At 35.7% G+C, this 17,552-nt stretch overlaps 1 protein-coding gene across 1 annotated transcript; it reads left to right on the top strand.

The window, feature by feature from the left end:
- Positions 1–7,407: 7,407 nt before the first annotated feature.
- On the top strand, positions 7,408–15,853 carry LOC105420518 (methylenetetrahydrofolate reductase (NADH) 1-like). Its single transcript, XM_011624456.3, has 12 exons — positions 7,408–7,804; positions 8,456–8,638; positions 9,288–9,348; positions 9,443–9,525; positions 11,112–11,285; positions 12,038–12,211; positions 12,329–12,429; positions 12,555–12,666; positions 13,335–13,415; positions 13,636–13,813; positions 14,209–14,543; positions 15,548–15,853. Exons 1-12 carry the CDS (start codon positions 7,586–7,588, stop codon positions 15,629–15,631), a joined length of 1,785 nt encoding a protein of 594 aa, XP_011622758.1. The 5' UTR covers positions 7,408–7,585; the 3' UTR covers positions 15,632–15,853.
- The last annotated feature ends 1,699 nt before the right edge of the window (positions 15,854–17,552 follow it).

Here is a 17,552-nt window from a genome sequence, read left to right as displayed (position 1 = left end):
AAAGACCATGGTTCATAACGAAATTGTTAAACAATCGCATATGGGAAATAATAGAGTGATATGTAGAAATTTCTTCAGGCTATCTAATGAGATTAAAATCTCCAGTAAGGATACAAGATAACTTAATGTCATTAATCACCAAAGCTAAATCATTTAAGAGTTCTTTAATATTGGAAACATTAGGACCATACACATTACATAATAGCCACCTAAAATTAGATAAAAGTCCCTCTAAATCCAAGCCCACAAAATGGTTTTTGAAATTTACATCAAAGCATTGCAAAACCTTAGGATCCTAGATACACCATAGTCCCTCATATGCACCAACTGCATCAATACCACAAAACCTAACATGCCCAAGACCCAAACTTCCCTAATAGCAAACAAGCCGATAAAAGATAATTTATTTTTCTGCAAGGAACGAACTTCTGGCCAATGCCTTTTAACTAGTATAAGTACCTCATTCTTACGGCAAGTACCACCCAAACCCTGCACATTCCAATTTAGATTATTCATGGAGAAATGAAAATAGAGCCAGCTCCGGAAGGTGGTGCAACCCCGACGAACATTGAATATTAAGAAGAAGAGTTGCTTTCTTATGAGGAATCATCACTTCGAACCACAACATCACCATCCCTATTCTTCTTGCCACTCGAAGAGGACTGCGTCAGTTTCACAGAGGATATATCCTTGACCTTTGATTTGCCGTTCTCTACCCTTTCCACCAATCCAATCTCCTTAGCTCCAACCTTTTCTTTCTTTGCATATCCAGAGTCAACAGATTTTGCTCTTCGAGGAGCCACTACTACATCTTTGGATGCAGAGAATGAAGCCCCTAGATCCGCAATCACCTCATTAAGGTTTGTTAGATTATCAGAGCCCACAATCAAACCTAATAGAAACACTGAAGGTGACACTAAGCTACATCAACAGTCGGAGGTAATAGTGGCAAGGGTGGTGCGGTCTTCACCACTTGCACCGTGACCACCACGCCAATAAAATACTCCCATCAAGAACAATTACCAGGAACCCTTGAACTTAAGGAGGGACCCAGTTCGATGAACTTCTCAGGGACAACTTGCAAGCAACAGCTCTAAATGGAAGAAATCTTTTAGGCCTCATAGTTGTAAGGAAAGAATAAAAAACCCACAATATTTTGACGTCAAAGAGAATGGACACCTGCACACAAATATATAATTTTTACTCTTTAAAATATCTTGCAAGCAACAGCTCTAAATGGAAGAAATCTTTTAGGCCTCATAGTTGTAAGGAAAGAATAAAAAACCCACAATATTTTGACGTCAAAGAGAATGGACACCTGCACACAAATATATAATTTTTACTCTTTAAAATATCTTGGTTAAACACCCTCTCTACGCTCTTTTTAAAAGGCTCCCGCAACTTGCCACTCAGGGGACTTTGAACTTCACCTTCCTCACTATACCATGACCTATTTCCAAGATATCCCATATTATATTGTACTTTCCTTATGATCAAATCTTATAGCTAGCTCCATCTTGGAGATAAGCAAAGAGTTAAAAAAAAAAATATCCTCATCATTTTGTAAAATACTTTCAACCCTTTCTTTATGAAGATGAACATCGAAGGCAGCCGAACACCTTTCATTATCCTTAGGCCTATCCCACTCTTTCCTAATAATGGAAATATTGTTATCATTAACTTTGTAGATGACAACAAAAGTTTTGTATACCCTTTTATTAGGAATTAAAATCTCATTCAAATCACCCAATATAAAAGAGCTAGAAAAACTACCCCCAAAACAAATTGATGATCCTTTCACTAGTTTCCAAATTTTTTTAAATTTTAAAGGAGGAGGTGATTATGGAAAGTACTTGTGACTAGTCACGTTGCCCACCACCGGCGACATGCATGGATCTAGGTGCAAGGGCCCACACTATTATCTACTGGTGACCTAGGCTCCTGTGAAAAACCTTTGATCTATTCCTATGAACAATATGTCATTCATCATCCTCATTAGAATAAACCTATGGTGTAGGCTTTTGACCCTCTTTAGTGGCTTCCAAAGTACCGTCACTGCAAAAGACATCAACCGCTATCTTAAAATATATATATTTTACGAACAAGTGAAAAAACATTATTTGTCATCTTAATCCTAACGAAAGAGCAATTCACACCATTAATGGTACTCATGTTGATGTCCTTGAAGACTCCATAGGTGCTCATGAAGTTTCAAAAAACCCCAAGATTCCAAGCCAGGAAAGAAAGACTCCAAAATCCGCTTATCTTTACCATGAATGTGTGAAACATATCCCCTAGGGTTCCAAGGAGTTGGTGACAATAACCTCGCTCCTAACTCTCCAGTGACCAATTTTGAGCGCCTTAGAGACATTATCCTGTGATATTTTTAAAAAAAGATGTCATGTTGTCATTGAACCTTTTAACTATCGGATCATACGACATACTCAAAGCCCTCTTAGCCTAGTTGATCTTCTTGAAAACTACACCCTTATTAGTTTATTTTAGTATGTCCTCATCAACAAAGACACACAAAAGGAGATCACCCCCATGATCTATTCAGCTTCATCGCTGATCACCTCCTTTAAATTCCTTTGGCTTCTTAATTACCATGAAAAAATATAGAAAACTGAACCAACCAATGAACAAATTTAGGGAACAAAAGATAGGTTAGAGGAGAAGTCGGAGAGAGAGAGAGAGAAAGAGAGAGAGAGAGAGGAGAGGGAGGAAAGTGTGGGACAATCAAGTGAAATAGCTAAAATGAAGTGAATATAAAACTAAGGACAAGGGAAGAGAAGACGAGCTCTAAACAACTCCTCAAATAAATCATATCTAACTATTCTTAAGAATTTCAAGCCACCATAAGAAAACATGAAATACCACGACATTACTCACTATGACCCCTATAGGCAAAGCCCCATCTTAGACGTTAACCTGAGTAGCTAGCTACAGGGTATTCGAAACCCTCGAGGCAAGTCCCCGAGGCCTCAGAGAACACCACAATAACATATTGATCCCCAACAAATGGGAAAATATTATCTTAGGCATTAACCTACTTAGGAGAGAAGAGAGTCGAAGGAAGGAAAAGCGGTCAAAATAAAGAACATGACATTGACAAAATGTGAAAAGTGGCGAAAGACGACATGAAAGAGGAAGAAGATCGAAGATATGAAATGGAGAGACAAAAAAAAAGATGGAGAACTATACTTCTGTTTGGTGATGAATGAAAAATTTGTTATCTTTTATAAAAAAAAAACAAAATGATGGAGAAGGGATGAGGGGAGTGGGAGAGAGAGTCCCTCAACCCCAGCACACTACTTCCTCTCTAACATAAAAAGGGAAGAGGGATTTAAAGCAAAGAATGCAAAAAAAATGAACAAATGGAAATCAAAAGAGATAGAAGAGAGATGGAAAAGAAGAGCGTGAGGTGGAATGCAAGAGCCTACAATGGTTGGAGAAAACATAGACAGAGGGAGAGAGTGTGTGAGAGAGAGAGGACATGAATGAACGTCCAATAACAAAAGGGATTGAGGGAAGTAAACAAAGATTGAACGAGGAAAGGAGGGGAAAAATAAAAAGGGAGATAGAGCAAAAAACCAACAATAAAATAAGAGCTATGTAAAGAAAAAATAATGAAAAGATGAAAGAAAAAAAGAGAGAGGTAGACTTAGATCTAAAGAAAATATGAGCAAGAAAGGCTCTGATCTAAAGCAAGACCCTCACATCCAAAACACGAAGAACATATCAAAGTAAGAAAACTCATATCTAAGACTAAAAAAATAGGGAAAAAAAATCGAAGGTAAAAGCATTGAAAAGTCACCAGAAGTCGCATGCTTAAGGACGCAAGCTGCTAAAGGTTGTAGGTCGTTGAAATCTCGCCATACGCCGTCGGAAAGTCACCCAAGGTCGCAGGGCTGAAGGGCTTAGGTCGTCGAAAGCTCGCTGATGGTCATTAAGGTTGCTCATCAGTGATCTCTCTCATTATTCTTAAGAATCTTATATATATATATATATATATATATATATATAAGTATGCAGTTTCTATAAGGATGCAACTTTAAACACCTTAAAATTTTATCATAACATGTAATTTCGTTATAAAAAATTATTGGTATTATCTTACAATCTATTTTCCTACCTAATTAGAAAATTTTAAATTAAAAAAAATGGTTAAAATCAAGTAGATCTATAAATATATGAAAATCTTGAAAATGGACGGTGTAGATAATGTGTTGCAATATGCACTATTTTCGGAACTCAAAAACTTTCTTTTTTTCATATGCATGCATCTCAATGTCGAGATGATCGATTAGATGATTTATTCAACATTAAAACGACATTTTCGATAGATTTTTGAGGTCCATATGCAATTCTACATTTTAAGGTTGCAACCTTATATAAACTTTTCCCTATATATATATATATATATATATATAGAGAGAGAGAGAGAGAGAGAGAGAGAGAGAGAGAGAGAGAGAGAGAGAGAGAAATGATCCCATAAGACCTTCCCCTACCCATGTGTGTAGGACCCCAAAGGATCATCATTAAAGTTGACACAGAACTCTAGAAAAGTTATCACATAGCTGTAGGATTTGACTTTTCTATAGATCTGTGCCAAATTTAAATGTGATCCTTTGGGGTCCTACATATATGGGTGAGGAAGGGTCCTATAGGATCATTTCAGATATATATAAGGAAATGATCCAATGCCGCGGTTGTATAGTAGTATAATGCAACCACACCTCTAGAAAACCATATTATTGACATGTTTACGACCCAAAATTTTGCACATACATTCTCTTCATCCTCATAATCAATCCCAAAAAAACAAAAATTCAATTTAGACCCTAGTTATGGTTAAAATTTGTACCCATCCAACAATGAATCTCGACCATCCATTTGATGAATTTCAAGATCTAGGCCTTAGCAAATTCAAAATTACTTTTTTCTTTTTTAGCATTATTAATATAATGATGATAACGCTATATAAAAACTTTGGGAATAAAAAAATGCTTCTGAGGCCTATATCTAACCATCTCAATAAAACTTTCTAGAAATTTTTTTCACAATTTTCTTTTTTGTGATTGTTGTTCAGAATGAAAAGAGTGTACATTTAAAAATTCGAGTGAAACAAATGTCTCTGACATAGTGTTTGAAGATGGTTGCATTATACTACCATAGAACCGTTGCATGAAATCATTCCCCATGTGTATATATATATATATAGGTCTATAATTTAAAATGAATATAATTTTAAATAAAATAAAAATAAAAATAATTTATGATCAATGGATGAAACTTTGTTTAATTTGAACCACTGCATCATTCCACTATCTACACATGATATAGATATGGGACTCCCTTCTCCTTTACATTGTTTCATATATATATATATATATATATATTTTTATTTATTTATTGATAAAAGTACTTACTTTTCATTAACTAAATGGGAATTACAATATATATATTAAAACATAACATATAACGTTATCAAATAATCCAGCAATGCACCTTTTCTTCGCCAAACTATTTACGATTCCATTTGTTTCTCTATACACATGATGAAGCTTACTTACGAAGACGATGTGAGCTTGCATTGCTTCGTCAAAACAAACAAACAATCTCAATCAAAATAAAAATCTTTTAAAACAATCAAAACAAAACAATCTCTTGATTTTCTCATTTCTATGATTGGCTATGCCCAAAATGAAAGCTTGGGCAGCATGGGTTAGGGTTCATACAAGCAGTCACGATCATGGAATTGTGTGCTCACCCAACCTTGTCCCTTGTGGCTTATTATGATCGTGGACGAAATCCTTTTACCATATGCAGGCAAGGACTTGGCCTTCTGCCATATCAACCGAGATAAAAATGGCGATGTGAACTGTTTAGCTAAATTAACCACATCTTGAGGTTTCTCCCTGTTTATCTTTTATTTTTTTTTGCTTTGTTCTTCTCTTTTTTTCATTATTCTCTTTTCTTTTGCATATTTATCCCTTATTTTTTCTCTATTTGCCTTTTACTTGCTTTTTACCTTTGTAATCTCATTTACTCAAAGACGTGGTTAGCATGCGGCCGGCCCGCATATTGTAGAAATGCGAACTTGATAATAAATATATATTTTAAATATAATTTGATTCTAATTTTTAAATAATATATAATCTTTAACATGGAGCTCATGAATAAGATTTATTATTTTTTTTGAAAACTAAAATAATAATTAATTAATTTTTGTTTGAACCGAGACTTGCAATATTTTTAGATGGATCACCTATTTGCATCCATCGATGCTTTATACTTATACACCGGATACTGTAGACATGTGGTCAAACAATTGTTCTTTACTTAATGAAGTTAATGAAGTTAATGAAGTTACTACTAACATTAAAAAATAATAATAATACAAGCACTCACATTAGGGGCTTCCCATTCAAACCCAAATTTTAGAATTGGGTGTGGTTTCCATATCGTTGCAACCTTAAACAATTCATTTAAGGTGTACCTTCAAATTTTATCATAACATATAATTTTAATCTAAAATATTATTAGGATTATCTCAAAATCTATTTTAAATTATAATTATAAAATTTTAAACTCCAAAAATGATTAAAATCAAATAGATTTATAAACGTATCAAAATCTTGAAATTAGACGGTCTAGATAATATGTTATAAGATGAACTATTTCTGGGATTCAAAATCCTGGTTTTTTTTCATAGTCCTATATCTCGATGTCAAGGTGATCAATTAGAGGGCTTTTCAAAATTAAAAGAACCTTTTCTTATTGATTTTTGAGATGCATCCGTAGTTCTACATTTTAAGGTTGGAACCTTATATAAACTTTTCCCTTTAAAATTTGTACCCAATTTTGAGTGGGAAAAGCAAAAAACAATGGTGGAAATAGCAATCCCATACTCTTCCCCACTCCATTTCACCATTGATTCGTGCAAAAGCATGGCGGGCCCTTCTCTCACTAGTCATAGTAGGTGCGGTTGTTGGGTCTCTATGCAAAGGAAAAATATTTGGTGCGGGAAAAGCCCTCACATATTACTATGCGGGCCGCAGATCTACACGCTTTATCAAAACCGGGTTATTTCCAAACAAAAAGTAAAATCAACGGTTCAGATACTTTCTCAAAAGAAATATAATTTCCATTTTGTGAAATTTATTTATTTTTACGTATTAGATATTTTACATTTTTTTAATAATTAAGATTAAATTCTACTTAAAAAATAAATGATTAAGGGGCTCGCATTTCTACATGTCGGTCCATAGCCCGCACGCCAACCGCGTCCCCCTCTAAAAAAAACTCTCCCGCCTCTCTCTCTCACTCTCTCTCCCTCTCTCTCTAAAACGGCTCTCAGATCTCGTACTCCAATAAAATAATATTATATATATATATATATGCAGCCAAGGCTCATATTTTCCGGCATTCCGAGTCCTTCTCCGTCGTCTTGGTTGGTGCTGAGAGTGGGAGAGAAAGATCAGCAATTTCGTTTGTAGCTGTAGAGAGAGAAAGAGAGGGACGGTCTGGGATCTGCAAATTTTGTAGCATAGCATTGGCGTTTTAGAGAGAGAGAGAGAGAATGAAGGTGATTGAGAAGATCAGGGAAGCAGCGAAGGAGGACAGGACGGTGTTCTCCTTTGAGTTTTTCCCACCGAAGACAGAGGATGGCGTCGAGAATTTGTTTGAGAGGATGGAGAGAATGGCGTCTCACAACCCTTCCTTCTGCGACATCACTTGGGGCGCTGGCGGATCCACCGCCGATCTCACCCTCGACATCTCCAACAAGATGCAGAACATGGTTACTTTACTTACTACTCTCTTTCTCTCTCTCTCTAACTTGCTCTATCTCTTTCTCTCTCCAAAACTTTCTCTCTGTTTCTCTCTCTCCATTTCCAGCAATATCTCTCACTCTTGCTCTGTTCTCCTCAATTCTCATTTTCAAAAACATATATGGTCACTGAATAAGTCTCTCCATTTAGTTTTGGCTTTTCCTCTTTTTCCGCAAGTCCAACAAGTTGCAGAATGCAGAACATGGCTCACATCTCTCTCTGTGTGTTCTCCAAAATTCTCTTCTCCAACATCTATGGCTCTTGAAAATTTCTCTCTTCTTCTTTCTAGATCTCAGATCGGGACATTGCCAAAACTCAATTCTAATTTTCTTAAAATTTTCTGATAATTTGGGAATATTCTCTCCGAGGTCGCTCGCTCCAACTGTACTGTTCCTATTACATTTATTTCTGAAAAATAAATCCAATAATACCACTCGTAAGAAATTACTCAAAAAACATGCATACTTGGAATGTAGCGATAGACTTTTTGGGACTAAGTAATATGGCGTGCAATGGACTAGTAGTTAATATATTGTTGTTTTCTGACTCTTAATAATTTAAATAATTTTATTTTTTTGTTGGTAATTCATCTTTTGTTCTTTTTTTTTTCTCCTTTTCAGATTTGTGTGGAGACTATGATGCATCTGACTTGCACGAACATGCCAGTTGAGAAGATCGATCACGCATTGGATACGATTAAGCAAAACGGGATTCAGAATGTTCTTGCTCTTAGGGGAGATCCCCCACACGGCCAAGACAAATTTGTCCAAGTTGCTGGTGGATTTGCCTGTGGTCTTGACCTTGTGCGTATAGTTCTTCTTCTACATTTCTCTCTTGTAACCAGATCCATTATAAAAAGAATTTGTACATAGGTTTTATGGATGAGTTGTTGTTTTTTTGTTGTTGATCGATTGAGTTATCATTTCAGTAGTTCCATGCTTATTCTCATTGCAAAATTTTTATGATATTTTTCTCAGATATCCTCTTTTTGATTGATGAGCATGGGATTTAATCATTTGAATTCTTATTTTCTTGTTGCAGTTATTGTAGTTTTTTTCCTTCCTTTTTTTGATTGACATGAAATTCCGAACCTTTTATTTGTCTCCATTATTCTAATGGACCCAATATTTTTGATAAATTTTAGGTGCGTAGTCTATTTTCTCTCATAATTTTTTGGTATCATATTGTCTTTCTAAAGATGGGGAGAATGTAGGGCATGTGTTTTCAAACTAACGATTTCTTGGTAGAGTTTTCCTGTAAGGATTTTGCGAGAAATTACTTACCTTTATTCAAAATTTTTAGTTTGTAGCCATCATAGCTTGTGATAATTTTATTACCAATTTTAGGCTTCATTTTGTGAAAATGGCCACAGTGTTGCTACCTGATTTTCCCAGTTTACTCTTTCCTGTTTTTGACTTGATTGAAGTGCATATTCCATCAACTTTTGTGCAGGTGGCGCATATTCGAGCAAAATATGGTGATTACTTTGGCATCACTGTTGCTGGTTATCCAGGTGCTTTTTTTTGCTGCATTATTTTGCAAATTGCATTTGCAATGCTTTCTCTTGGCAACTAACTGTTTCCATAACACATATCTTCATAATTCAGAGGCCCATCCTGATATGATATCTAGTGAAGGTGGAGTCACTTTGGAAAACTATCTAAGTGATCTTGCTTATTTGAAAAGAAAGGTAAAGCTCAATCAATTTGGTCATTAGTTTGATAATCTTGTTTTGTTACTACTTCTGTTTGACTATCAATTTGGATATTGAAAAGAAATAAAAAAACACTTTCTTGAGTACTGTTACCATTTCTTTTGTTTTATGCTCTGGTGGAGGATTGCCATTTACGTTGCAATTTATATTTCTGAAAGTTACAATGAAATCTAGGTTGTAATGTTGAATATGAATGAGAAAAATTAATACATTGTCATGGAATTAGAAGTTTCTTGGCAATGGAAATGAGATCTGTTATCTTCGATTGTTAGTTATTGCTTAATGAACATATTTGTTGTTTTCTTGAAATAGTGTTCATGACTAAGCAGAGATTAAGTACTACTGGAATTAACTTTCTTTTTTAAATGTAGTCTTTTACTGTATTGCCTTGTCATGAATGCCATTCCATCTTTTTATATCATGTTTGCTAATTATTGCATCATAAGTTGCCAATTGATGAACTCAGGGGTAGGGGACTTTGTAATTACATCTGCACCTCCATGATCTATGTCCACTAAGTCTCCTCATACATTATATGCTCAAAGAATATTAAACATTCTAATTTGAAGCAACCAAACAATTAGCTGAATTTTCTTTGAAATAGAGCTGTCATATTTTACTTTATTATGGCTTAGGAGCTACTGCTTGGTGCGATTGGTGTTTGAGGATGTATAGAAGTAGCATTCACATTCTTATCAGGACTATATCCTACAAAAGAACAAACAGGAAGAAGGTTGATGATTATGTGTTAGGGCTTAGACAGCTGATGATTTAGGATTTGACTAGGAAAGTTGTGGAGGATATATGGGAAAAAGTGGAGCACCTTGAATGGTCATTGATTAGAGAAGGTGCAGTCCCAAATTAGTTCATTGGGCTTAGACAGCTGAGGATTTAGGATTTGAGTAGGAAAGTTGTGGAGGATGTATGGGAAAGAGTGGAGTACCTTGAATGGCCATTGATAAGAGAAGGTGCAGTCCCAAATTAGCTGATTCGTTACTCTGTACTATTGCTTTGGTACTGTGTCAGGTTTGTGATGATGGCTAAAACTATTTATTGAGAGAGTACATATAGGTTACCAAGCAACATGGGACATGAAATCCCCTATATACGATATCAAAGTACAATGAAGGCTAAAGATATAAATAACTTGATACGAGGAAAATATAATCAAAGTATATTCTTATGTATCATATTTCTTTGATTTGGTCAGTTTGGTTTGCATGAGGGCAATCTTTGGGGTTTGAACCCTCGAACTCCCTCTTGCTAATCAGGTTTCACATCACTAGACCAAAGATTGTGGGATTCATTATCTTCTTAAATTTTTGGGTAGTTCAGCTTCATTTTCACAAGTGAGGTTTGAATGCCCTCTCTCCTGCAAACTATGTCTCACCATTTGGCTGAAGGCCTGTTTGATGTAGGCACATTATTATCTAAATAAGCACATTATTATCTAAATAAGAATTTGTATATTTTTGTTCTTCTTCTTCCCTATGGGAAGTTTCTCTGCACCATTTCTATTATACGAGTTCCTTGATACTAATAATGATTATACTCTTTTGTAGGTTGATGCTGGTGCTGATCTTATTGTCACTCAATTATTTTATGACACAGATATATTTCTTAAGTTTGTCCATGATTGTCGTCAAATTGGAATAACTTGTCCTATTGTGCCCGGCATCATGCCCATTAATAACTACAAAGGCTTCGTGCGCATGACTGGGTTTTGCAAAACTAAGGTATATGACTTTTTCTTTTGAAGCATCTTTGGTTCAAATATAATAATTATCAACATGGTTTTTTTAATAATTGTTTAAGTTGGTTGTTTTATGTAGACATTATTTATGAAAGCATGTTAGTTGGTGTTGTTTGAATGCATGGCATCTATAGACTCTAATATGCACATGCAACAGTGGTCCAGTACATCAACTTTAAAATGTCAGACACGTCTATTTTTATCGACAGTTTTGCTATGGTATTGAATGTGAATACAATGAGGAGGGAAAGAGGTATTTACACGACTTGCTAACATAGGTGGTTAATTGAATGAAGTGACAGTACATGCATTCAAGTGAATTACAAAGTGTAAACATGTAGTTGCATCTCTTTAGTAATGATGCATATAACAAGTGTGCAAGAACCCATGTGTTGGGTGATTGAAACCCTCAGCATTTCTCTTTGTGAGGTGTTGCATACATATTCTTTTCCAATTCCCAGACTATGACTGCAAATAATGAAAGTTGGACAATTGTTGGGTGATTGAAATCCTCAGCATTTCTCCTATTTTAAATTTGTCAACTGTCTGCATTCTAATGAGGTTCTTTTGTGAAGATTCAAGAATTCTCGTTATGTCATTTGTGCAAAAGCAGGATGGGTGTGTTTCTGTGTGGCTATTAGACACAAGATTTAGAACAATGGAGCATTGGATTATGGAGAATGGGTAGTCGAAGATCACACTAACATAGTTTTGATTAAATATATCTTATTGTAGATTCCTGATGAAATTACAAAAGCCTTGGAGCCTATTAAAGATAATGAAGAGGCTGTTAGGGCCTATGGCGTACACCTTGGAACTGAAATGTGCAAGAAAATTCTTTCTCATGGAATCAAGACATTACATCTATACACTCTTAATATGGAGAAGTCAGCACTGGCCATTTTAATGGTGGGTGATCTCTACTTGCAAATAACATTGTTTCATCATGTGATAGTTACACTATATTGCTTGTTTGTCATTATTTTATTACAGAACTCATTTGAAGACATTCTTTGCTCCTTGCAGAATTTGGGGCTAATTGACGAGTCAAAGATATCCAGGCCATTTCCATGGCGGCGTCCTGCAAATGTTTTTCGTGTCAAAGAGGATGTTAGGCCCATCTTTTGGTATGATGCTAAATGAAGCTAATTATCTAGTGTAGTATTGAGCTAGTGATTTTACTCAAAGTTAATTAGGTTTGTTGTGTTAAATATCAGTTATGAATCTGTTCATTTCATGTTTGTGATGGCAGGGCCAATCGTCCAAAAAGCTACCTATCAAGGACTCTGGGTTGGGAACAATATCCTCATGGGAGATGGGGTGATTCATGCAATCCATCTTATGGAGCACTTACTGATTACCAGGTTGTTGGAAATACAGTAACCTAACTGTTCCTTGATATTGTTCTTATGCTTGGCTTTGTACACATATTATGCTTTGGTCTTATGTTGTATGAAATCCCAATCATGATCTGGCTTTTATTTTCCTTTTTTTTCCATTGCAATTAGCAGGATATAAATGATCTTCTAGGTTGTAAAATTTAGTTTAATTTTCTTCCCTCTGGTGAGTCATGAATTCTATTTTCTGTAATGTGTATATGTCAACTTTTTTTGTATAGGTATATATGTCAACTTTCGCAAACATGGTTTTTACAATCCTTTTTCTTTATAGTTCATTTTCTTTTACATGGGGTTCTGGTTTTCTTTCCATTCAAATATTTACCCTGAATTAGGAGATCTGTGTCATACGGTTTTCATTTTGGAAAAAGATAAAAGAAGAAGGATCACAAGAGCTTGCTATTATGAGTGTGTTTTCTTTACGAGCATACTGATTTCTGTTTTCCCCCTACAGCAGAAATATATCTTTTGAGAACACTGCTAGTATGGGCCAATGGTAAAAGTAAATGGAAAAGCTGTCTGTCCTTTGCATGGAGTCACTCATATGGTCATACCTTTATAAGTAAATTTGTGAAGAGAGCTAAAAAACATTATCTCTATTGTGAGTATACACTTACTTCTTGTAATAATGGCAGTTCATGAGACGGCGGTCGCGCAACAAGAAAATTCTGGAAGAATGGGCTGTTCCATTGAAATCTGTTGAAGATGTTAAGGAGGTAATCTCAAAATCAGTAGTAACATTTGTTTACCAGGAATAAATTACGTTCCTATTAGTTTTTGTGTTTAGTTATTTAGGACCGTTTCCAGCCCACCCCTCCCGGGACCCTGCTTAGGTGGGACCAGCACCGGGTTACAGCCCTTATTTAGTTATTTCCAAATGCTTTCTGAACTTCGAAATCTTTTTTTTTTAACCTTTCCCGTGTTATGTTTAATCAGAAATTTACGAACTACTGTTTGGGGAAAGTTAAAAGCCATCCGTGGTCAGAGTTAGATGGGCTTCAGCCAGAGACTTTGATGATTAATGAGAAACTGGGACAGGTTAACTCGAAGGGATTTTTTACTATTAACAGTCAACCTGCTGTCAACGGGGAAAAATCTGATTCTCCTTCTGTTGGTAAGTAAAATCCTTGAGTAAGTTGCTTTTGTTACGACAAAAAATAGAAGGGGGGAAAGAAAAAGGGTGTAAACAAAGCTATGTTAGGTATATCCAGTGTCTTAGAAATTTAGACAACAACACACATATGAAACCATGGATAAGTTTGTGAGTAGAAGAAAAAAAATGTTTAAGGAAATTGGAAATTGATACTGTGAATTGTAATATGTTTGCTGAAACAAGTGTTTTCTCCGGGGGCCTTAGAAAGGCTTGATATTTGTCTAAATTATCAACTTTCCAAGCTTTCTTTCATCAATTGATGTTGCAAAATGAAGTTTTTAGTGCAATTTCATTCAAATTTCTTTATTGTTTGCCCTCTTGTAATCTATGTGTTTCTGTGCTTGTGTTTACTCTAGGATGGGGAGGACCAGGGGGATATGTATATCAAAAGGCTTACTTGGAATTCTTCTGCTCAAAAGAGAAGTTGGATGCTCTTGTTGAGAACTGCAAGGGTCTTCCTTCTGTCACCTACATTGCAGTCAATAAGCAAGGGGAAAGAGTGTCGAACGTTGGCCCCATTGCGGTGAATGCGGTGACATGGGGTGTCTTCCCTGCAAAAGAGGTCCTCCAACCCACTGTAGTGGACCCTGTTAGCTTCATGGTTTGGAAGGATGAGGCTTTTGAGATCTGGAACAAGGGATGGGGGGTCTTGTACCCAGAAGGGGATCCTTCAAAGCAGATCCTAAACGAGGTATACAATGCTGTTCAGCTTCCTTTACCATTTACAATCCTCTCTCTCTCGCTCTCTCTCTCTCTCTCTCAAGCAAATCCATGATGAGGTATGCACATGTTTCCTTTTCCTTGCCATATATAATCCTCTCTCGCTCTCTCTAGAAATGCATACGTGCATTACAATATTCCACGGCTAGAACAATGCAATAGAAGGCCTTCAATTGTGTGTGCGTGAGAGAGAGAGAGAGAGAGAGAGAGAGAGAGAGAGACTTAAGGATACTTTCTCTTGTATGGTTCATCGCCACTGTCCCTCTTGTAAACCAAAGGTGGATATTGTACCTGTTTATGATATATATAGGTGTAAACGGGTTCGATCAGGTCTGAGTCAGGCCTGAACCGATGAGCAGAGTGGGTGGACCCGGATATGAATTGGTCAAGGTCGATCGGAACTGGACCCAACCTACTTGATTGGATCAGGTCCAGGTCAAAATATAAGAAATATATATGCATGTGTGTGAGTGTGTGTTGTAAGTTTCTATGTATAAAAATATAAAGAATATATTGGGTCAAGTCGGACCCCAACCCCCACTGGGTCCAAAATTTGGATGCCAACCAAGACACGAGTTGGTTCAACCCGTTGGGTGAGCAGTCGTCCTGACCCAATCGCTAGCCCAAGGTATATAGCACACAGGTTGCGTCTACTATATGTTCATACACACGGACACAATCTCCACCCACATCTATAAAGATGGATGTATGAAATTAAGTTTTAGGAGAGAACGAAAGAGAGAATGTGTTATCGTGCAGAGAGAGAGAGTTTTAGGTATACTATCTCTACTGTGTTTCATCTCCACCATCAATCGCTTTAACAAAAAGGTGGATGCGCTGTGTTTATTTTATATAGCACTTATGATGCCTCTGCTATACATTTCACAATCACCCATTCAAAATCATGCACGTGCACACACAATTTGCTCACATTGTTGTTTTTGTACTGAAGATAGCAATTCTAATCAATTTCAGGTGCAGAACTCTTACTTCCTGGTCAGCTTGGTTGATAACGATTATGTCCATGGTGATCTTTATGCGATGTTCAGTGACATTTAAGAACAAATACTGGTTTTTATTACATTAAGCAACCCCAAAAAAGCCTGTTCTTTTTGTTTTTCGTGATGTATTTTCGTTTCTCATGCGAGGTCTATCTAGGGGGTAGCTGTATTCTTGGATGTTAAGATCAAGTTGTTTGATACCTTGATCAGTGTATTATGATTCACAGTTATTTTTTAAACCGCATGAGTGGGATGTTCAATGAAGCATGCGCTTGAAATACTTTCTGGTCCACAAAGATCATGGAATGTATTTCATGTTTTTATATTTTTCAAAGTTAAATAATGCATTTTTATACCTATTGACGTCGTTATTAACCATAAAATGACGGTTATATATGCTAAGATTTCATATATGGCAGACTTCAATGGGTAAAACTTGTCTCAGGTATCCATATTGAGTATGTCGATTGAGATTATATGTAACACGCATTGTTTTATTTGTTGGTCATCGTTCTCAGCTCGTAAGTTATTTGCACTTTCTGTGAATTTTTTTGAAAAGGAAAAAGATCTCTTAGCATATATGCCAGAAGGCCTGACTTGGGACGTTTGTTCCGAACGAAACTCTTCTAAACTTGATTAACCAACATTCAATTGGAAGAAAAAAAGGGAGAAAAAAAAGAGCAAGCATAATAGAGAGGTCCGGGGCCCGAGAAATCATCTTTTGTATGTCTTTGTTTTCCCTCGAAAATCAGTCTTTGGGGTATTTTTCTCACCAAATGTTGATTTTTACAAAAAAAAAAGAAATCAACAAAAAGAATCCATGCTATCTCTCTCACCTCTTTGGCGAGTCTCTACTTGTTTTTTTTTTCCCTCGCCTTTTCCTCTCTCATTTCCTTCTCTTACTTTGTCAAGAGTTTCTGAGAATCGAAAAAAAGAGATTTTTTTATCAAAGAGGTACAAGCTCTTTTTGCAGGGTCCCAACAATTGTTAGAAAAACCGGGGGATCTAACCAGTAACCGTTCAATTAGATTGGAACCAGCCCTTTGCCAGTTTTGGTTTCGAACGATTTTGGTGATCGGTCGGTATTTAAAAAAAATAAATAAAAATAAATATAAAATCCCCAAAAATAAGGAATTTGATTTTTAATGCATTTTTTTAATATTTTTTATATTACGGTAAATATTACAAATTGTTTTGGTCATTAATACTCATTTTTAAAATCTATTTTTTTTCATTAATTTTCAACTTCATTTGAATGTGTTTTGTTTTAATCATTATTTATATGCTTTTTATATTTTAGTAGAGTTTTTTTTGCATCTTTTTAATTGTTTTCAACAATTTTTTGGGCGCCTGGAACTTGTCCAGTTAGAATAGTTGAATTGGCCGGTTTACCGGTTAGGCCGATTAAATCGCCTTTGGCCTCATGTTCGGCGATTAACCGTTCCGATTCGATTTTGAAAACACTGGTCCCAGCAGAATGACACACCAAAAACTGGCTCTATTTCCAACTCTCCTTCTCTTTCTATCTCTCCCTCTTTGATGGAAAAAAGAAAACACGAAAAAGAAAGAAAGAAACACCATCAAAATTGTTTTCTTTGACACACCAAAAAGCGGTTGTATTTCCCACTCTCTTCTCTCTCTCTCTCTCTTTGATGGAAACAACTACAAGAAAAAAAAAAAAACCAACAAGTGTTTTTGAGCTCTTGAAAATTATCATCCAACAAATCGATGCTTCAGACTTGTCCTTAGAGTGGGAATTAAGATGGAGCATTTTTTAGCTTAAAATCAGATTTTGCAATGGTATAGGCCTTTGGCCTATGCAATCTTCTTTTGACAAATATTTTTAAAATCGATATTTTTCAGTCTCAAAAAATTCTCATTTGGAAAATATCATATGTACAATTATATAGGTAGTGAGATTTTACAAAAGAGTTTCATTTGAAAAATGAGATCATATATATGGTGCAATCATAGTAATT

This window comes from Amborella trichopoda, chromosome 13 (assembly GCF_054954075.1).
Source record: "Amborella trichopoda isolate Santa Cruz 75 chromosome 13, AtrichopodaSantaCruz75HAP2 v2.0, whole genome shotgun sequence".
Classification (NCBI taxonomy): Eukaryota; Viridiplantae; Streptophyta; class Magnoliopsida; order Amborellales; family Amborellaceae; genus Amborella; species Amborella trichopoda.
The sequence above is the reverse complement of the archived record's forward strand: the minus strand, read 5'-3'. Positions and strand labels throughout refer to the sequence as shown.